At 38.8% G+C, this 22,987-nt stretch overlaps 1 protein-coding gene across 1 annotated transcript in view; it reads left to right on the top strand.

The window, feature by feature from the left end:
• GALNT5 (polypeptide N-acetylgalactosaminyltransferase 5) overlaps positions 1-22,786 on the top strand; it is a 40,133-nt gene extending 17,347 nt beyond the window's left edge. The window contains exons 3-10 of the mRNA XM_081143528.1: positions 1,087-1,206; positions 8,122-8,257; positions 8,812-8,931; positions 10,327-10,444; positions 11,409-11,732; positions 16,992-17,072; positions 20,382-20,543; positions 21,707-22,786. Coding sequence (XP_080999654.1) covers positions 1,087-1,206; positions 8,122-8,257; positions 8,812-8,931; positions 10,327-10,444; positions 11,409-11,732; positions 16,992-17,072; positions 20,382-20,543; positions 21,707-21,847 — 1,202 coding nt within the window. The 3' untranslated portion in view covers positions 21,848-22,786. The remainder of the gene's footprint in view (positions 1-1,086; positions 1,207-8,121; positions 8,258-8,811; positions 8,932-10,326; positions 10,445-11,408; positions 11,733-16,991; positions 17,073-20,381; positions 20,544-21,706) is intronic.
• The last annotated feature ends 201 nt before the right edge of the window (positions 22,787-22,987 follow it).

Raw genomic sequence — 22,987 nt, 5'->3', positions numbered from 1 at the left:
ACAACACAACATGGGTAGGAAAGTGAGCAGCTAAAGTATTCCTAAAAACCATTCCTCCCTGGGATACCCGTCAATAGCTTAATTGCACATAGAAGTGACTGCAAGGCACAGCAAAATATCTCATAAAAACACACACACAAAAATGTTCCTTTAGCTGGATCCCTCTTTGGCCATCCAACAAGACAGGGTTGGTGTGATGGAGGGGGATGTGGCAGCAGGAAGTAACAGAGTTCTTAACCAATTACAGTTGCAACATCTTTCTTTTGCAGATTTTTCAGTTTGCATACAATGCTTAGCCTCTTCCCCGGGCCTTAGAAGGGGTTTTTCTAAGGGAAGAAGGGTTGTACAACTTTATTTTCATTTATTTCAAGGTAAATTTGCCCCTTAGAAATACTCAGAAAAGGTGAACCTTCCTCTGTATAATTTGGCAACACTGAAAAGAATTTGGGATTTAAGAAAACAGTTCAGAGTATTGAGCCCAGATAAAAATTCATCCAAGAAAATGACATCAGAAAATAAAATCATGGCCAATAGAATAAAATTTCATATGCAACAGCATGATGAATCTCCAAGGCATTATGCTGAGTGAAATAAGTCAGACAGAGAAAGGCAAATACAATATGATTTCACTTAAATGTAGAATCTAAAAAAAAAATTAAAAATAAATAAATGAACAACAGCAAAATCAGAAACAAACTCATAGATACAGAGAACAAATTGATGATTGCTATATGGGAGGGGCTTGTGGAGATGGGTGAAAAATGTGAAGGGATTAAGGAGTACAAATTGCCAGTTATGAAAGCAGTCACAGGGATGTAAGTTACAGGGCAGGGAATATAGTCAATAACATTGTAATAACTATGTATGGTGTCAGACTTATTGGGGTGATCACTTTGTAAGTCATATACATATCTAATCACTATGTTTTATACCTAATACTAATATAATATTGTATATCAATTGTAATTGAAAAATATTTTTAAATTTATAAATATCACAGTTTGGGGAGTTTGACATTGAGGAGGCACTACTTTTGGTATTATCCACTTTAAGTGACGTCTTACCTATCTTTACACTCTGATATAGATTACCTAAAAGATAATTTGGATAAATACATGTCTCAGTTTCCAAAAGTTCGGATTCTTCACCTCAAAGAGAGACACGGCTTAATAAGAGCCAGACTGGCAGGGGCACAGAGTGCAACAGGTAAGAAGCTGCTAATTTTTTGTTTTGATTATATTTTTGTTTTATTTTAATGTTTTCAAATGTGCATCAAATGTAAAATAATAGTACAGTTCATACCCATATATCTGTCATTTTTCACAGTAAGTGCTTCATCACAGCACATACACAGACACGTCTATACATGCACACTTGTTTTCCCCGAACGTTTGAAAAGGAATTTACAGACTTCATGACACTGTGCTCCTAAGTACCTCAACAAGCATCTCTGAAGAACAGAGACATTCTCTTATGTAAGCACAACTTTCATACTTAAATATCACCTAATATATTATCTTTGCAAATTTTCTCATTGCTCCCAAAATATTTCATAGAGTTGTTTTTTTCTTTTGAAATTTGAAATCTAATTAAGTTTCACACACTGCATTTTGTTTGGTCTCCTTAGTCTTCTCAGTGTAGAACAGACAACACCACAACCATTGTTTGCTTACCATTGACTTGTGTTTGTGGTGGTGGTTCTTTATTTTTGAAGAGTATAGGCCATTTATTTTGTATAATTGACCACATTTTGAAATTTTTCCTTTCCTCAGGATAAATCTTTTTGGCATGAATACTATATAGAACTCAACTGCATAGGTGATGGGCATTGTATACTTACGTTTTCAAATCAAGAGGCACATGATGTCAAGGTGCCCTGCTGTTGGTTATACTAATTTGGGGTACTTTATTAAAATATTAACAGCTAGAGTTTTCATTTGGTAGTGAGAAGTTACTTGTGGGGTGATACTTTGATCCACACCAATATCTTGTTTTCTTTTTTTAAATATATCTTTTTGGATTTCAGAGAGAGGAAGGGAGAGAGAGAGAGAGAGAGAGAGAGAGAGAGAGAGAGAAACACCAATGATAAGAGTCATTTATCGGCTGCCTTAGGCACCCCCCCCCCCCCTTACTGGGGATTGAGCCTGCTACCTGGGCTTGTGTCCTGACAGGAAATCGAACCTCGATCTCCTGGATCATAGGTCAATACTCAACCACTGAGCCACGTTGGCTAGACTATCCTATTTTCCTTAGACTTTATCTAATGGTTTAGTGTTCGATGATAATCATTGTTTGAATCAATTACTACACTGAGGGCTGCAAATTTGTTTTTCTAATTCTATCATTTCTTCTTTTATTAGCTGGCATTCACTCATAGAAAAGGAATCTCTCTCTCCCTCCCTTCCACTCTCCTTCTCTCTTAATGTCCCCACCACTATGGATTTACAGCTTAAAAAATTCAATGTGTATTTTATCAGCATTACTGGGGAGGGGTGTCCAAATTATCCCAAATTTGACCACTAGGAGTGCCTTCAAGCCTGTGCTTTTTTGACCTGACCCCATCAGTATTTCAGGACTTCAGAATTTTTTAATTCTCTCTTCTCTGATATATGTCTGCTCTTCTGAAAGTCCTTCTGCCTCTCAAAGAGCAATATGGCTTCACCTCTTTTTAGTGTGTGGGTGCTGGTGGTGAATGGGAGGAAGCAAATATTTTCTGTCCATGGGTATTTTAAACATAACATCAAACATTTTGGTTCATCTTCACATCCTCTATGGAAGGACCTGTACCTCATAAAGATATCTGACCTTATGTACCAAGCACCATTCTAAACACTATCTATATTAATTAATTTAATCCTCAAATAATTCTATGAGGTGGGTACAGTCAGTTTCATTTTACAGGTTAGGACATAAAGGCACAGTGAGGTTAAGATTTGTCCATGTTCTCCTAACTAATAAGTGGTAGAGCCAGGATTGGAAGACAGAAACCTTTGCTCTAGAATCTTCACTCTTATCTCCTACACTTTGTTGCCTATAAACTTGTAACTGTCACTCTTCCCCTGTAGGCCATGGCATTGCAAACCTCCACCAGCTTGCACTCAAGCATATTCCAGTGGTGAATTATGTGCTCACCTGAGTTTCACTTTCTACACCAAATTTGGAACTCTTGTTATTCCATTGGTTTGCTAAAAAGTTTCTTCTCTTTGTAATGGAAATTTTCAGTTGAAAACAAATATATCACATCAAAGTTGCCATTGCAATGGCAGCTAAGATTCTTAATAGTGAACTGCCTTTTGAAAAATTAAATGAAATTCCACATTTGACTTTCTATGCAAAGTAACTATCCACAAATGATGCAAAAATAGGCTAGTCAAGAAATAGTCCAGGCACATAACTTTTGAGCTGAGATCTGGGTGAAGAACATTCTCAGGCAAATGGAACAAGAAGTGCAAATATCCTGATGCAGAAACAAACTCTGTATATTCAAGTTAAAGAAAGAAGTTTATTATGGCTGATGAATGCTGACTGTGGAGAGAGAGGTAGGAGATTTATTTGGGGAGAAAGGCAAAGGTAGGTGTTTATAAAGTTTTATGCACCATTTAAGGCATGTAGGCATTATTCTTGGTATAATGTGAAGCCAATAAGGACATTTAAAAAAGAGAGCAGTTATCTGAGTTATATTTTAAAAGCTCACTGTGGTCACTTTGTAGAGAATGGATATTAAGGAAATTAGAGAGAAAAGAGGGAGACCAATTAGAAGGCTATAGTGCTTGTCTAAGCACCAGAAAGCTACCAAGACAGATGGAGGAAGTGGTCAGACTTAGAATTTATTGTGGACATGGAGCTTACAGGACTTGACATCAAATAAGATGCAAAGAAAGTAGTAAAGAGAGGAATCAAGAAAGAAACCTAGGATTGGAAAGAATCAAAACAATTCAGTGGGTGGTGGAGTCATAACCAGAGGAATGGATTTGGGATTGCAAATGAGTTCTAAGTTTGAGAGGAAAATTAGACATCCATATAGATGTCTAAGAAAGATAATGAATACAAGGCCACAAATGTGCTGCTTGTAAAAAATGTTTCTCTGCCTGCACAGAGTACAAAGCATGCCAGTAAGAATCTCCCTAACAGTGTAAACTGTTAGATGACAGGGGAGGCTGCCTTTAGTGTGTTATGAACTTGATCACAGCAGTTGATTGGCCTGTTCAAGTACTTGTAGTTACAACTGTAAACTAATTTCTTTGAATTTAATAAATTTAAATATAAAAATGTAAATTTGTTTCTCATTCATTCATTAGCATCCTTGAGTACATTAGCTCAGTTTTATTTTAGTAACTTTTAAACTATTTTGACCATTACACACATTATAAAATAAATTTTACATCACAACCCAGTAGAGTCCCTGGAATTCTGAAAGAGTCTTCTACAAAATAATTAGGGCAAAGCAGTGACTCTAATCACTAACAATTCCACTATACATTCAGGCTCCAGGGCTCGATTGGTTCTTCATCTGAGTCTGATTCAAGTGAAAAGATCAGGTCCAATCAGTTGTTTACTGGGAATGAAGAGTTAGAGAGGTCAAGTAGGATTTCAAAATGTGAAGGGCAGGCCATGGTCAATGAAACTCTAGGGAAAGGCTCCTACATGAAAGTGAAAGAAGTAAGAAGAGATGGGGTAGTTGAGGTACAAAGAAATAAACCGATCAGCTGGCCCAGTAACTTATTGCCCTGCCTGGAGGAGCCTGTAGTCAGGCAAGTTCAGCAGAGAGTCAGAGTAGAGATCACATTTTCAAATCCTTCATGGCCTTTAGCAAAACACTTGATATTGCTGTTTGCATTCCAAAGAATCAGTTGGCTAACTTTAAGAAGTGACAGCTAACTCCTGGCCAACTCTGAGGTCTCCTGAAGAGCAACAGTCCTGTAAATTTCTACAACTAGTTTCTGCTGAAGTTAGAACAGGTGGTTTTCTTAGCATCACTTATAAATCATTATGTAAAATTAAAGGCAAGCCAGGTCCACATTCCTCAAGGAACCCTAAACAACACTTCAGCACTACTCTGTGCTGGCAGCAATCTCCCAAGCTGGTCGGCTAAATATAAGTGGGAGTCGTGCTCAAAAAGGAGCCAAAGCTGTTTGGCATATTGAGTGGCTCTCGGTTGGCCAAAAAAAATAAATAAATAAATTACAGTGAAACCCATATACAAACACTCTACTTACTCTTAGGAAACAAACAAACAAACAAAAAACCCTGCCAGGTGGCTATCAAGATTGAGTTAATTATTTTGAGCTGTAGCTTAAGCACTCATTGAAAAGATGTAAATAATACTCTCCATTTATTAATAATTTAGGTATCTGGTATATCTTAGAAATAGTCCCATCAGGTAAAGCTCAATGAGGTTAAAGTTAACTTATCCAGTGTTGCTAAGAGCAGCAGGGCTGGGATGAAGGCAGTTCTGTGTAACTTTGAACCTACATTCATTTCACCATGCCTCTCAGCCTCTCAGAGTCAGGGACAGTGTGTAAAATGTGCACAGACAATATCCAGAACAACTAAGAATCCCACCCATAGTTAACTACACCATTCCTTGTTCTGATTCCTGAGGCCTTGTTTAAAAATAAAATGTCTAAATGTGGAACAATGACACTCTTGCACGGGAGGATGGTCTTCTCTCCCAAAGTACAATATAGAATTTTGTCCTATGTCTAGAGCAGATGTTACTTCCCCCTGGCCCTGGCAACACGTGAATGAGAAGATTTGTGGGGACCTGGGATGGGCATGTATTGAATGCAAGTTTGGGGACCCATTTGCTGCCACTGGGGACTGAGGAAGACGAACCAGGCCCCTTTGACCCTAAAGCCTGTTATGGGGATGGGGACAGGGTTTAGCAGAGACTGCTCTTAAACTTTGGGTCTTAATGGACAGAAGTAGGAGTGGGACCTTAGCAGACCATGCTTACGTGTTTTACACACCTAGATGACCCCTGCAAACCTTCCCACAACAGGGAAAGGGCTGTGTAAAAGGACACTCTTAGGAGAAAATGACCTCTCATTATCAAACAAACTATAATTCCCTGAAATTAGGACTCTCCCAGCATGATCAGGACATGTAATTGCTGTCTCTAAGGGTAGGAAACTTGGTGGGGATGCAGGGCTTCTGACTAGTACAACCTAGTTTGGTCTAAAGAGTCTTCTCAAGAACTTGTCCCACCAAGACCTTGACTAAGATAGGTTCTTTACCTTCATGCCAAAATTCCATTGTTGATCAAGTAATTAATAATATACTGAATTCCATTCATTTGAGAGGCAGCTTATAGATTTCAGTGGATAAAGGCCCATCATCCAGATACCTGTTTTCATCTTGTTCCCTGCCTACTGCTGTCTTTTGCATTTACTTCAAGCCTTCCTATACTCAAAGTTCTGCCTCTTTCTGGCTTTTTTTTTTTTTTTTTTTTTTTTAACTCAGGCTATGGAATGAACTATTTTCTAATATGCTGCTGCTTAGCTGTACAGTCTTGAAAAAATTACCTAAGTTCTTTGTTCCTCAGTTTTCTTCTCTCTTAAATGGGAATAAAAATTAGATCTACACTTCAGGTTTATTGTAAGGACTAAATAAGGCAACTATGTATAATGCTTAGAACAGTCTCTGGCATAGAGCAAGCACTTAATAGATAATAAATGGTGTTATTATAGGTTTGTCAATGGCAGAGGAGAGCAGCCAGGTGTCAGAGTGATCAGTTAACACAGTGAGCCAAAATGAAGTTAGAATCAAGGTCTTAATCACTTACTGCAATAGTATAAGAAACTAAACAAAAAGAAAGTGCTGACTTCCACAATGTTCCATTGTTTTTCTGTGGAACAAGGCTGAGCTGGTGGGTAAGAACAGATATGAATCTCACTGTGAAAGGAGCCCACAACAAAAGGTTGAGAGGGAAGGGAAGGGCTAGGAGTGGAAAAGTACCGAAGACTCAGAGTGCACAAAAATGTCTCCAAGATCCACCCATTTCCCATAAGATGAAGCAGAGATATTGGCCAGAAGGAGAGGTCTCCAAATGGAAAAACCTGGGATAGGAAAGCAGATATGCATAAAAGCATGTCCCACTGAGGAGGCGGGAAGGCCTGAGTCCTTGACTCCAGCGCACCGCTGGGCACCAAGTCTGAACGGGGAGGGTGGCTTCCTTTACGCAGCCTGCAGGGTAAAGCCTTTGTAATTGCCTATGGTAGCGCCTGGAAGGTTACTTGTAGGATTTTGGCCAGGAGTCAGTTTCCTTAGATTATTATTAATCACACATGCACACGCGCACACACACTCACACACATACGCACGCGCACACACGCTCCATTTGGAACAATTTAGATGCTGCTGAGATTTTTCTTGAGAAGAGAAAGGGCATTACTTCACCACAACTAATTTTTTTTTAAGAATTCTTAATAAATATTTCCGGCTTCCAAGATTTTTTTCTCTTGTAATTCTTTTTAATTAGGATAAAATATACATAACATAAAATTTACCATCTTAATAGTCATTTTAAAGTGTATAGTTCTGTTCTATGAAGTATATTCACACTGTTGTGTAGCCAATTTCCATAACTCTTTCATCTTGCAAAATTCAAACTCTGCACCCATTCAACAACTCCCCAATCCTCCCCTGTTCCCCTGTAACCCTTTTAACACTACCTCTTAGTTTTCCTGCTTCTTCCACTTTAACTTCTTTTCACCCCTATATGTGGAGCAATTTTTCCTCTTCATCATCCCTAAGATCAAACTTGGAATCTCAAATTACTCCTGGTCTTCTGTCCAACAAAGTCCCAGCTCTCCACCGCCAGAGTTAATGGGATGCATCCCCTTAAAGGGGACATAAGCAGCCATCTCTAATACTAAGTATTCCCTTAAGAATCTTGGCTACCTATTCTAAGAGGCTTATCCGTTTTTTCCAAACATAAATTATATTTGCCCCATACAAGTGCTAGAAACAAAATTTCTTTCATTTCTTTAGAAAATGAAAGTATAGGGTCAAGGAATTCCGTGAGAGGAAAAGACTGCTGCCTTTAGAACCACACTTCTGGACCAATATCTAAGACCTTCTATCACATTTTCAAATGGATTTTTTTTTCTGGCTCTTTAGGTGATGTGTTGACATTCTTAGATTCTCACGTCGAATGTAACATTGGTTGGTTGGAACCTCTTCTGGAAAGAGTTTATTTAAGTAGAAAGAAAGTAGCCTGTCCAGTAATTGAAGTCATCAATGATAAGGATATGAGGTAATATTGTCATATTCCACAAGATCCTTCTAAGAGAGTCTTTAACCAACAGCAACAGAGAGTACTGGTCACACTCTTCATGTGGACATTTTTGCAAATCTAAGAAGTACTAAATGGAAATACATGATAGATATCTTGGGATCAGAGCAGGCAAATCTGTTTATTTGATCATTACAAATTCTGAACCCTTAACACCATTGTTCAGTTCTTTTTTCTTTCTATTCAGCTGAACCAAAAAATATTTATTTTTCTGAAGATGAGTTCTTATTTTGTAGTAAATACATATATATGCTTGTAAGTTGTTGTTCCCCCTCAAAAATGTCCAGAACATTATTATTTTTTTAAGTAGAAGTTAAAAATTAGCAATTCAGCCAATTGGTCACTAATGCAAATTGTACTTATAAATTTTCTTGAAATGTTATTTAAAAGTTTGTAATGATCTAAAATCATCTCCATAAGCACTTGTTTTATTCATTTAAACAAAACATGGTGTCGGGTCAGTTAAGTACATGTGTGTGATCTCAAGTAGCGCTTTTGGTTTTTCCCTGGACTAGTTACATGACAGTGGACAACTTTCAAAGAGGCATCTTTGTGTGGCCCATGAACTTCGGTTGGAGAACAATTCCTCCGGATGTTGTTGCGAAAAACAAAATTAAAGAAACTGATATAATAAGGTAAGTGTGTGAAATTTAACATTAGGAAGCAGCCGTGTGTCTCTTTATAAAAGCATGGGAAGCAATTTCACAAAACAAGTATATCTTCCATTCAGTAGGACATCAAGAATTATAGTTGTAGCCAATAGACCAAAAATAAACAAAATTCTCCTGAGAAATTATTTTCCCATGACGAAAGCTCATTTTTCAAATGGTCAGTGGCACCCTAGTCAGCCTTGAACGCAGAGAAATTCACTAACGTGATTTCTGTTCTTTGGTATTTACAACCTAAGAAACATTAAGCTAGTTGAATATGCTGCATATATGCTATATAAACACACATAATATTAAACTCAACATGAGTAAAAACTAAGAGAGTAAATAATAGTAATAGAAGTATCATTATTATAATAATAGCTACTGTTAGGATTTTCTTTTTGAGTTTCGTCTTACCTTTTTCATGGGAGGGGTGCCAACTTGTGTGAATGAATTAATAAATAGACACAGAAGCTGGATATGAATTAAAACTGGGGCTTCGTTGCTGAAAAAGCTAAACTGAAGAACACAACCTACACCGGAAGCCACAACAGAGACTTTCTAACTTCTTCCCCCGAGTCCAGCCCTGCAGGACAAGCAGGCAGCCAGCCTCAGGCTCTGCAGTGGGAGCTCTGAGCTTTCCCTGTCAGAGAGAGAACTTATGTAGATTCAAGTGAGCAAGTTCCAAGAGAAAGCCCAAGCCCAGACTGTGCATTGCAGCATGCTCTCCCTGACTTTATCCTCAATGAAGCACACTCATCCCTTGCCAGGTGTGCTGCTTTCAGGAATGATGCTCCCCTCCAATGAAGCAGGAGTACCGTTCTTTATCAAGCACTCTGCATTTAACCCACTTTATAGCACTATGAGAAAGGTGGCAGTATTCCCATTATAGAGATGTGAAAATTGAGACTTAAAAGAGTTAAGTAATTTTCCCAGGGATATACAGATAGTAAGAGAAGAAATTGGGATCCAAACCCAGATCTGCCTGAACTTAATACTCTTGCTCTGATCTTGCACCTAAAGAACCTCTTTGCCTTTTTTAGACTCTCATTTTAAGGGTCAGTGTAGTGGTTGAGTTCAGGTTGTACTCATCATAATGTTAGGAAGAGAATGTATTCTGAATAGTCTGGAAAGAACATTTGGGGTACAGGTAATCCTAGTTCCAGGATCCACCTTTGCTGACCCGAATTAAGCTCTGCCACCATGGACCAGGGAACTCATCACTTAAGTGCTGTTTATGACTCCACTTCAAGACCTCCCCATGCTTGGTAGCTATTCTGAAATACCTCCTAAGTCCATCACAACTAAACAGAGGACCTAGGCTAAAAGTTGAGCCCTTATATATGCAAGTGTAAAAAAAACAAACTTTTCTTTTTGTAGGTGCCCTGTCATGGCAGGTGGATTATTTTCTATTGATAAAAATTACTTTTTTGAACTTGGAACATATGATCCTGGGCTTGATGTTTGGGGTGGAGAAAATATGGAGCTGTCATTCAAGGTATTACCAGTTTCTCAAATTCTATTTACAACCTAGAGTTTATCATTTTAAATGGTTTCATTTTACTAATACAATCAGACATATGACTGCCTCTGGGGGAAAATTTCACAGAAATTTTAGGGCCTTTGGATTAATGTTTTCATATCTGAGATTGAATTTGGAAGATCAATAGTACTCATGAAATTTATTAAAGTTCTCTAATATTTCACAGCACTGTTTCCACACCTGAGCATGGGGGAAATAATTGTCTGCCATTCAGTGTAAATGCTGTAAGAGTCATACTTAATATAAGATAACTCTTTGGGAACATTTTTCTAATATATTGGAAGTAATGAAATCATTCAGTTATGGGTTATCTTGGAGAACACAAGTTACAGAAGTACAGAAAGTGACCTTAGGGCAGGCCATCAAAGGCTGTAGTGCAGCAACTTTGCACATATCAGACAACTCTGGGTATTTATACAATCTCTGATTAATATCTAAAGCTGTGGTGACAGCCATAGTGAAGACATCCAAAAAGCAACTGCTTTCCTATGGAGTGGGATGATATATAGTAAAAGGGGTATTATTTGAGTTCCAATCAAGAAGAATGGTTTTTGAGTTTTGTTAGGAAAAAAAGGAAATAAATACTCCTTTCCCTGATTCAACTAAAGCAGGAACTCATTTGACATCATGAGATTCTGTGAGGATTTCTTTAGGAAAAAGAAATTTACATTGCAGAGGAGGGAAGGGAAAAAACATATTTTACTAATCCTAAAATGGTCCACAGCAATATAAATAAACTAAATAAACTGAATAAGCCTGTTGAGTTTAATCTTTTATTGAAGAAGATTTTAGAAGTTGGAGTACTACTTCAAACAGGGTCGGGCAGGGGAGTCGTCAGGTGGTTTCTTGTCATTGTTCAGGGCCCATAAGTTGTGGACAATGATTTGATAACTGAATACTCATCATTAAACTGTTCCAGGTGTGGATGTGCGGTGGTGAAATAGAGATCATTCCCTGTTCCAGAGTGGGCCACATATTCAGAAACGACAACCCGTATTCCTTCCCCAAAGACCGCATGAAGACGGTGGAGCGGAACTTGGTGCGGGTTGCTGAGGTCTGGCTTGACGAGTACAAGGAGCTGTTCTATGGCCACGGGGACCACCTCATAGACCAAGGGCTGGATGTCGGGAACCTCACCCAACAACGAGAACTTCGAAAGAAACTAAAATGCAAAAGTTTCAAGTGGTACTTGGAGAATGTATTTCCTGATTTGAAGGCTCCCATTGTGAGGGCTAGTGGTGTGGTAAGTTCAAGCAGCAATTCAAAATCTGACTCCGTAAAAATAAAACGCCAAGTACTTTTGAAAATGTGTAGAAAAGAATGAATTAATCATAAATAAATACGTTATAAATAAATACAAAGTATGAGTGCAGATGAAACAAAGCAGTGTTGAGGATTAAATAAAGGTAAACTTGAAGGCTTCCAGGCAGCCATGTTCATCAATTAATCCAGCAAATACCTATTGAGAATAAATAAACCAGGCGGTGTTTTAAAATTGGATTATAGGATGGTGAATAAAGTAGACTTGACCCCTTGTTTGTGGAACTTAAAGTTGAAAAGAGAAGAACGATTTTAAACAAATAAGCAAGTAAAGTGTAAATAAATATAATAGCTCTCATTTGGAGAACCTGCCACGAGTGAAGAATCCTTCTAAGTCAGAGTGGTCAACACTGAGGAGGTATTGAAGGCTAGGCCTGAAGACCAAGTGGAGCCAAAGCTCTAAAGGAGAGAGCCCCGGGTAGAGGATGCCCTTGTGCAAAAGCTCTAAGACAGGTGACCATCTGAGGCCTTCAAGAATTGGAAAAGAGATGAGTGCTGTCAGGGTATGAAGGAGGGAAGGGCACCAGATGAAGGTGAAAACGGGGAAGGAGTCAGATCACGTAGGTCCTTGCAGGCAGAATAAAGGTCCTTCCCCCTCCCTCTCCCCCTCCCTCCCCCCCTCCCTCCCCCCCTCCCCCCCTCCCCCCCTCCCTCCCCCCCTCCCTTCCTCCCTCCCTTCCTCCCTCCCCCCCTCCCCCCCTCCCCCCCTCCCTCCCTCCCTCCCTCCCTCCCCCCCTCCCCCCCTCCCCCCCTCCCCCCCTCCCTCCCTCCCTCCCTCCCTCCCTGCCTCCCTCCCTCCCTCCCTCCCTCCCTCCCTTCCTCCCTTCCTCCCTTCCTCCCTTCCTTCCTTCCTTCCTTCCTTCCTTCCTTCCTCCCTTATTTTATTCCTTTTTTCCTTCCTTTCTTCTGAGTGTAATGGTAAGTTATTGAGTAGGGTTAAGCAATGGGATGATATGATTTATTAGAGTTTTATAGATTTCAAAGACAGTGGCACCTCGGTTTTCCAATGTCTCCGTTGACGAGCATTCCGGTTTACAAACCCGGTAAACCTGGAAGTAAATGCTTCAGTTTTCAAACACGCCTCGGAAGTCGAACATGCCCCCCAGCTTCTGCTGAGGGCAAGACCCTGAGGCCCAGCTGTCAGCTGTGGATCCCTCGATTTTCCAGCGTTTCAGAGCTCGAACGGTCTCCCGGAATGGATGACATTAAAAAACCGAGGCACCGCTGTATAGGTCGAAAATAACAAATTGTCGGGCAATAGTAGAGAAAATTCTAAGGCAAAAGGTGAGGAACCAAAAGGGGAGAAGCCAATCTAGACAGGTTGGATAGAGTACAAAGCTAAGGAAAATCAAGAAGAGGAGAAACTAGACAAAAGCCATTTCAGCCTATTCTGGGAGTGAGGCGTAACTTGAAGGGATGGCCAGACACGAGGACATTTACCACAGAATGGGTCTGGAGATGGCTAGTCAAGCGCTGACTTGGGGTTCTCAAGTTATGCATATTTTTAATTTCTTTTATTGTTTTAGTTTTTATTTTACTTATAAATACTGCCAACCTTGTTTCATTTTCTTTCAGAGTTTCTTTTTTCTTCATGCCAGAGGTTCTCAGACTCGTACATCAGTAAGCTTGTTCTTTTAAGCCAATTTTTAAAAATATATCTTTATTGATTTCAGAGAGAGGAAGGGAGGAGAGAGAGAGAAACATCAATGATGAGTCATTGATCGGCTGCCTCCTGCACGCCCCCGACTGGGGATCCAGCCCGCAACCCGGGCATGTGCCCTGACCCGGAATCGAACCCCAATTGCCTGGATCCTAGGTCGATGCTCAACCACTGAGCCTCCCCCGGTTGGGCAATTTTTTTCAGTTCTCCCTAGAAAGTGGATCGTGCAAACCAACCACTCTGACTAGTAAATCTGATGACAAGGACTTAGTAAAGCCATTCTCCCTGCTGGTATAGGGAGATCTGGGGAGAATGTGAAAGAGAGGAAACTCGTCTGAAAATGTCTTCTATTTTTATAAAATTCAGCTGACAAATGGGTCCACATGACCTGTTTGTATGTACTGTAATGTATTATAAAATTGCCATCTTTATAGGTCAACATAGAATAGCACTACTTCGGGTGGCTCTATCTGATATTTTATCTTAGGTAACTCATTAGGAAGACTACCCTGTATTTATACCCTATTCAAATGATATGTCTGTAAAATAAATGTATACTTTTAAATTCTATCTCTTGAGCAGAAAAAGAAAATTCTCACCAAAGTAATTTTTCCCTGTCCTAACACAAAATCTCAACAAGAGCATTACTGAGCTTTAACCACCAGAGGGAACTAAAAAACTGTCTTTTGCCTCCCCTGCGAGGCTAACTTGTTCGAGTTCCCATGAAATTTTTTAAGAGTTCTAATGAAACAGCCGTCTGTTGTTGCCTGAGCTATTATAGATCAGAATGCAAAAATATATTTTTACATGATTTTAACAAATTATTCTCTTCTATTTATCCTCACTATTTGTTGCCTTCCTTAGACAAATTTTAATAAAGATGTCATTTGCTTCCTTCTGAAGCAACCAGTAGGGAGCCTTATTACCATTTAAAAAAATGAGGACCTTTCTCCAGGCAATGCAGAGTCAGATCAACTAGACCATTATTTTTGATAGACAATCTTGAAAAATTTCAAGAAAATGAACTCCACAATCTACACAGTTAGGACTTTAAATCCAGTGAATTTTTTTGTTTGTTTTGTTTTGTTTTGTTTTAAATGAGAACAAATAATTTCTTATTGAACCAAAATTATTTGGAATAAATAAAATACCCTCACCAATAATGTGTACTTATGTAGGATAAAACTCTTAGCGTATAGCCTAATGTTTAACAATTCTGTGATAAACTGTGGGGGTAACTCCCATTGCCTAAATTCAACAAAAAAGTAATTCAAAATGAAAAGTTTAAAACTGAGATACTACCTGATTTTTAAAAAATATTTAAATGTTATACAGTAAAATCATGGATCCAATTCTTTAAAAATAAAATGAAGACTCAATTTTGAAAACCATTCATAATGTGATAAAGAGTAACAGTTCCTTAGCACTTCAAAGACCTTTTTGTTATGAAGAAAAACAGTTTCTCCAGTAAATTTCTCCAGCAGTCTCTGATAAGAGGAAAGGGAAACATCTCCAGATGAAGTGGGGGAGGGGGAGGCAAAGAGAAAAGATTTCTCTTTCCTTCTAATGCCTTTCAGTTTTTGGAAGAAGGGATTGTACAAAATAAATACAAAGAAATCTGTTGAACCCGGGATTTCCAAACGCCGTTCTGGGCAATGTTACTAGTTGTGCTGCCAAAAATAGGGATCATGGTCAAACATATCTGGCAAACAACACAATGCATTCCCTCTTGGAGCAGCAGGCTAACCGGGAAGGTCCTGGAGGTTCTGAGAGGTTCTGGGGTAAGACAACCTGCTCAGCTGTGTTGACGCCAGAGGTTTCCAAACCCCTTCGAAGATAGAATACTTTCTAAATAATCCACAAATACGGGAATTTATATTGATCTCTGTTAAGATCCAGAGGACAGTTGAGGCACTATTTCTTTTCTTTAATCTCCAGGATTATTCTACTTTCATGCATCTCTATTAATTCTCTTCTCTGAAGTTCTCGATGGTTGATTCCTTCTGTGGGTTCTGACTGCTCCCATTTACTGACGGTGGATGGTCTTCTCCCTTATTTGCCATTTTAAATTGTGAACAGAGCTTTCTTTGTGGATTCCGGACAGAGTTCCTGTCTTTCTAGAATTGCTTTTGCATTCCAGCCACCCCAGAAGTAACCAACCTGGTACTATTTTTATATTGTTTCTGTGCCTTGAGGGTCTGTCAGGGTTCCTAGTGAATACAAGTAGTGTAAATTTGCATCTCAATCCCAAATGAAGGTCAGTGTAGGGTTTTAGATCCGGCAGAATCTAGCCTCCCTGTGGTGTCCCTCTGCTATGTAAGTTGTTTTTCCCAGTACCCCATTCCACCGAAGGTCTTACTCTAGCTTTTCATCTTTAGGTGGAAGACCGCAATTCCACCTCTCTGGCTCATCCATTCCCTAGTTTTCCTCCTAAAATGTCGGTCCCTTGTTTATAATATTTGCAGTTTTCCACTTTCGCTGTTTTTTTTCCCTTTTTCTGTATTTTTTGGTCCCTGAAGGTGCCCCTTACTTTCTTGCCAACCAAGCTATGCATGTAAAAGTGAGGATCGGCCCACTGAGCACGGTGTTATGAACGCTGGCAATTCTGTGAGCTACACAGTGTGCTTTATGAGCACCCCTGAGCTAGAGCTCTGTGCTAGGCACCTGGAACACTAATAGTGTCCCTGGCAACTAAGACCTCACTGCCTCCCAAGACAGCAGACTTTCCAGGGTAGAAACTTGGTTCTAAGCAGCTCTTCTAGAAATCAGAGAAGGCTAAATTGCACTATTAACCCACCATCTCGTTAGGCCTGTCCAGGATGTCAAGGGGGCAAGGGAATCAACATTTTTCTGTGTTAAATGGTGACTTATAGGAAGCTGCCTCCACATTTGACCCTGCAAATCCATTAAAAACCTGGGGGCCTGCCAAAAAGTGCCTTTAAGCTTGGCTCTGTATTAGTTTCCGTGACTTTCCTGTAATGAATTGTAGCTTGCCTGAGTCATTAGGAAGATTCTGACAGGGAATCAGCTGGAAATCTGCTGTTCTTGAAGGACTCAATTTATCTATCTATGATTCAATGCCTAAGCAGTCAAATAGCTTGGAGGGGTCAGCCAGGCAAAAGAGCCGGCAACTGTCGGTTTGATTAAATTGCAGGTATGTGCATTGACTTTTAATATATGCGTCAAACAAACTTGAGCCAAGAAAATAACTACTTTTCATGCCACATTTTGCTCGCTCCTTATTCAGCATTCCAGGCAAGGGTTAATTGAAAGCTGTTTGTTGGCTCTGTGGCTAAATCACCGGCCTAAACTGACAGAGTGAAGCTGTACTTTAGCAAGATTACATTATGTCTCTGTTAGAGATAGCGACCACTGAAATCTTATAGTGCTAAGTACTGCTAAGCTATTAACTCAACTATCTTTTAACCTTATTGTAGTTTTATGTTCTGTGTTTTCTGAATGTCTTGTTCTGCTTTAAAATATTTGTTTCTGATTCATGCATATTTTATATTTTGCTTCTAGCTTATTAGCGTGGCCTTGGGTAAATGCATTTCCATTGAAAACACCACAGCCGTTCTGGAAGACTGTGACGGGAGCAGCAAGGTATGCTGAGCAGGGTTCTCTCTCTCATAGTAGGTGCAGTAGATGGTGCTGCTGTTGCTGATAAGTGCAGGGTGTGACACATTCATCACTTACTTGAGAAATTTATTTTTGCCTATAGAAACAAAAATTAATTACTATATAATCATAAAGGTTGGTGATAAGAGGGTCCGCCACTAAATGTAAAGATGTAGGGGCTGAAGTCAGCCCACCAGGAACACAGGTCTGGCTCCGTCACTTGCAAAGTGTGTTAATTTTGTAAGTTTCTTAACCCTTAGGAAAATGGCAGTGATGATAGTGCCTACCCTAAAGCTAGAGTGAGGATCGGATTAGGTAATATTATGAAGGATGTAGAATAATACCTAACACTTAATGCTCCACAAATGTTCACTGCTATAATAACAGAGACAAAAAAAGTGAAAAATAACACATTGCATATAAAGATAAAGTAATAAAGAAAAAGACAGGACATATTTTTAAATAATTAATCTCAGGGAGCAATTTTATTTTCTGATTCTATCCCCCACCTCCATTCTTCTATATCTTAAGGAAATAATGCAAATCATATAATCCATAATCCCTGAAGCAAAACTCCCAGAGATTCAGAACACAGTGGTTAAGGGAGGGAGTAGGCTGGGGAGAACAGAGCAGGAACTCTATAGTTCTGGAGGTGAGCTCTGGGGGATGGCACCTCCCTCTCCAACACTTTTTCCCTATGTTCTTATTCTGTGGGGACAGTTTCCAGTTTGGATACCAAATAGGACTCATTCAATCCCCTAAAATTGTAGATAACTCTACGGTAGAGAAATTGTTTTTTATGATAATATAGGCTTGCCAAAACTTACTGCTTTGATCCAACTAGGAGATACTGTTATTTTCAAGCACATTCCATCTCTACCTCTTAATTCAAAGCTGCTACTAGAAAAGGCATTTTTGTCATCTCTGTGGCTATAATTCAGCTGCAGATTGTAAACTTGAGGCTAAGGGAACTCCTTCTTAATTAGGAAAGAGAGGACACAGATGAAAGGGAAACATGTCAAAAATCAATGGAAAGAAATAACGTGTGTATTGACAATTCAAAGAGGAAATAATTCACAAATTGTAAAACAAAACAATTAGTCCAAATTATATGAAAGTAAAATATTAAATAATGCAATCCTTCAAGACTCATTATTTAGTGACTTTGTGGGCCTGATTAACCAGGATTTTATCTGAAAACCCAAGTTCTGGTCTCAATAACCATTGAGTGGAAGCTAGGAGGGAAAGGTATGAATTATGTAATCCCTACCTTCGACAAATGCCCATCTCCCTTTTTGTCTTGTTACTCCTTTTTAGCTTTTGCTCCTTGTGTTTTGTTTGAGTAAAAGGTAGAGGAACTTGGTGGAAATTAACTTATTTTTGCCAGGCTTAATGAGACTTAGTATTATCAAGCCAGTGACTATAGCATTTATAAAAAACAAACAAACAAACAAACAAAAACTCAAAAGGAATAAAGCCCAAGGATTGAACCATCAAACCCTATCTTTCATCTTACCTAAAAATCTCTTTAGTTAACTTCTCAACCAGTTGAGATGTCCTTTTGCAAGGTAATATCTAGCATCTCTTAGTAGCTACATAGCTTCCTTGCATTATGATATATGTCCATGCTTCCTGTCAATGTAATAAACATCCAAACCGATAGAGAATTTTTATGAGTTTATTTAAACCAAACTGATGGCATATGCCAGGGAGTAAGATCTCAACTGCTCCAGAGAGTAACGGTTTTGCAGTCTCTTCTGTGCATTTGAAACCAAGGAGGGTATGTAAGGAAGATTATAGGAAGGTGGGAGAAAGCAGGGCAGGGACTAGATTACAGGATAAATAGTTCAGATTATGTGCTCTCACACTTTGGAAACAGAAGTCTAAAAGGGTGGTTGTGTTTTAGAAGGAGAGGTCTTTAAGAGGACATTTCAAAGGTATGTTAACCTAGATGCACAGAAACAATGGACAGAGATGCATGGCAAAGTAAGCTTTTTACTAAAGAACGTACATGCCTGGGGTGTGCCTGCCCACCATAACCTGCCCAGTTAGGAATTTGTGATTAGATCACCTGTGAGGTTACTTTCCATAGAACCCCTTTTTATTCCACATTCTGATTCCATAAGTTCACTGCAGAATTGAGGCTCAGCATTTCCAACTAGCTCCTAGGTGACTGATGATATCCAGGGAGCACCCTTTCAGCAAAGAGGTCTATGCCATACTTGATCATCTAAGTTAAATCTCAATTACATTATAAATGAATCATTAGATAAAAGCATTTAGATAGATTTTATCAGCAGCCTATTTTTTTCTAATATGTTTACATTGGTGCAAAAACAACAAATTTCCCACAGACCCAGAGCCCTATAGTATATTAACCAGACAGATAGAACTAGGTTGTAAATAAATGGAGAAAAATATATAAAGATTGAAAGCATGGTTCCATTACCTGAATCAGTATTTATTTTAGACCTTAATGATTACCCAAAACTGGACTTCTCCAAGAGCAGTTCCTATAATATGGGGGACGCTCACACAATCAGCAAAGAAAGATTTTTAAGATTTCCTCTAGGAGTCCAATTGTCTTCAGGAGTGGGGAACCTTTTTTCTGCCAAGGACCATTTGGATATTTATAATATCATTCACAAGCCATACAAAATTATCAACTTAAAAATTATGAAAAAACTCCTAGATTTATTGAATTTCTAATCCCGCCTGAGATTGCCTTGGCAGGGCCAGACCAAATGGTTTTCCGCCTCCTGGTGGGATGTTCCCCAGCCCTGGTTTAGATAGTCTTAAACAAAGAACCATAATAATTTCCACCAAGATAATTTAGGACGGTAACTTGGATCTCCCTGGAGCCCCAATGGCTCAAGGCCTTAACTCTGTGGTAGTTTGAATGTTCTAACACTTCAAGTGCCAGGTTGTCTGAGATTCAGAACCCCTGAAATAGCATTTATTTACAGATAGGTACTAACCGTCCTAAGCTGTATTGTTGCAACTAACATTCACTGAAGGCTTACTGTGTGCTAAACACTTGACAGTCATTACCCAAGCCTTTGAGACAGACACCTTTAAGCTGCTTTCCAACTTAAAATGGAGAGCAATTAGGTTAGACCGGATTAATATCATACTCATACTATCAGAGTTGAAAGTGGCAGTACCAGGATTTAAATACAAAACATCTGACCAGAGTGCCTATATTCTTAACCTTTGCTAACAAAAATGTTTGGCAAAGCCCTTACTTGTGTTTTCTGCCTGAAGTGACCTTTCTCTTACACATGTCTTCCACAGCTTCAACAGTTTAATTACACCTGGTTAAGACTTATTAAACACGAAGAATGGTGCTTGGCTCCAGTCCCTGATAAGGGAGCCCTGAGGCTGCACCCTTGTGATAACAGAAACAAAGGGCTGAAATGGCTACATAAATCAACATCAGTCTTTCATTCAGAACTGGTAAGCAAAATATTTTTATCTCTTCTTTACCACACATCCAACTTTCAACTAAATGTGGCATAAAACCCTCGTCAGCTAACTCTATCTGAAGTTTTCAATGTGTTTGTGACAATAGAGGCAGTGAAAGAGTTCGTACAGCGAGATAAACATATTTTTGTAAATTATCAAGTCCCTTTTTTTCTTTACAAAATTTATTTGAAATCAGTTATTTTAATCAGTTATTTTAAACAGGCTTTATTGGCTATATTGCAATCATCATCTGTTTCTAAAAGTCATTGACTTTTGTTAATTAACAATGGCAAAAGCCAGGCTTATAGGCTAAAATTGGTTTGCATTGGTTACCAGAAAAGCGAATAGAGAGCGTATATGGGGAAAGCGAGAAGCAGGGTGCTCCCTACAAGCCCTGCATTTTAGTATGCATCTGGTTCCACGTTCTGCCTCTTCCCAACACAGAGACATTTTCTCATGCTCTCTGGTTTCCGGAGACCTGGGCTCTCTGCTGGAGCCAGCTCCCACCAGCTTGCAGGAGCTGCTTGTATGCAGTGCTTGCCCACTGCATATTCAGTGATACTGCTTTGGCAACTTAAAATCAACCATGATGGGAGTAGACTATTGACCATTTCTAGGATATCAATAAATATTAAGCAATAATAGAACTCTGAAGTACCTTTGACTTTTTTTCATAATTACATCTGAATTTTCTGGACATCAGGCATTGTGTACTCAGAGATTATGGTAGGGAGGTCGTTATCTAGCACTTTGTATTCTAAATTTGCATCCTAAGGCACAGACTTAAGAAATTTACTGACTCACTATCTGTGATGGTATGTATTTTGTTTTTTTCTTTTTTACCCTCAGTGAGGGAGCCATCATCCATCATATATAGCAAAGGCCATCTGGTATTATTTTCTTTAAATAATATAGTAATCAGCCATATGATCAGAAAATTGATCTTTGCAGTGTGAGCACTTAGTTTGGGAGAGAGAGACACAATATTATCCAAAGCCCCTGTTTATGTTATTAATTTAGTTCAGAATAATTCCTAAAAAATCAAAAAATGTAAGTACCTATCTTTTTTTTTTTTTTTAACTGGTTTCCATATCTTTACATCTCAGTTGTCAAATTCAGTCCATGGCTCATTCCCAGATCCCCTTTCTCTCTAGGTGAATCACATTGTCTTTGGAAACTATCATCAGTTGTTATGCTTGGAAGGAAATTCTTCTCAGAAGACCCTGAAAGTTGCTGCTTGTGACCCAAAGGAGCCATATCAGAAGTGGAAATTTGAAAATTATTTTGAAGATTGAAAAGGAGCTGATGTTTTTATCTAGTGAACCCATTATACACTGTGAAAATGACAGTGAATTTGGTGACTATATTTCTCCATGGTCATTTAAATTTTCAAAATGGATATCACTTGAATGGAAGATTTTTTAAAATCACAATATTTGAGATACCAAAAATTAACTCAGGGAAACAGTCCAACATTGGATTGGAGTCCTTCTTTAGCACTAGGAGTCCTTCTGAATTGCCTGCTTCCTGCCCTGTGCTAACACTCAGCCTATAAGTTTCCCCATGCAGTCTATCAGATACCCAGAAATAAAGGCAGAAGTACTTGGGGGAAGTACAGTGATACCCATGATGACTGTGTGTTGAGTAATAACCAGCTCTTTGGCCCACAAGTAGGTTAAAGCAATGTGAACCTGGTCCTTTATTTACTACTTTTTCATCCAAAAATTTTTTACTTGAGAAGACCTTATAAACACACAGCTATCACCTTGGTGAAATCCCTTCAGACGACATGCATGTTTACCTTACTGGTTGAAATAGTATTGCTATAATACTCCAAGAGGGCAAGATTTTGATCTAGATTTCTATATAATGCTTTTTATCAGTCTGAATCAGTGGAAAACTTTTTAATTGAGGAAGTCAAAAGCTTATTCAATTCTAGATATGAACATTGTTTCAGTTCATTTTGTGCTTTTAAAACTACACTTAAAATGGTCATACTAGTAACTTCCTAGACTCATGCAAATATTATAAAACTAAATGGCAAAGTAAAAGAGCCTTGATAACAGCACACTATAGTCATCCAAAATACATTTAATCACTGAACACATACGAAGGCTTGAAATGAAGAAAGCAGAAATAGAGCATTGAAAAATATTAATTTTTTAAATATAAAACACTGCCTTAGATTTAGCAGCATTCATGGGGATGAGGTATGCTAAAAATGGACTCTAACGATTTTAAAGTAGAAATAAAATAAACAATGAAAGGGGAAGAGAATGAGGTAAGAATCCTCAAGAAGAAAGGTAAGAAAAAATTGCCCTAGATTTGGCCCAAAAAAGGGGGAGATCTGGCACCTCTATGGGGGGAAAATAATAGTCTTAGATGTGGCCTTAATGGTAACACTGAGAAAAAGTCCAATATTTTTTTGATTCAAA

Source organism: Miniopterus schreibersii, assembly GCF_964146895.1.
Source record: "Miniopterus schreibersii genome assembly, chromosome: 7".
Classification (NCBI taxonomy): Eukaryota; Metazoa; Chordata; class Mammalia; order Chiroptera; family Miniopteridae; genus Miniopterus; species Miniopterus schreibersii.
This window is presented reverse-complemented; position numbering and strand designations above follow the sequence as displayed.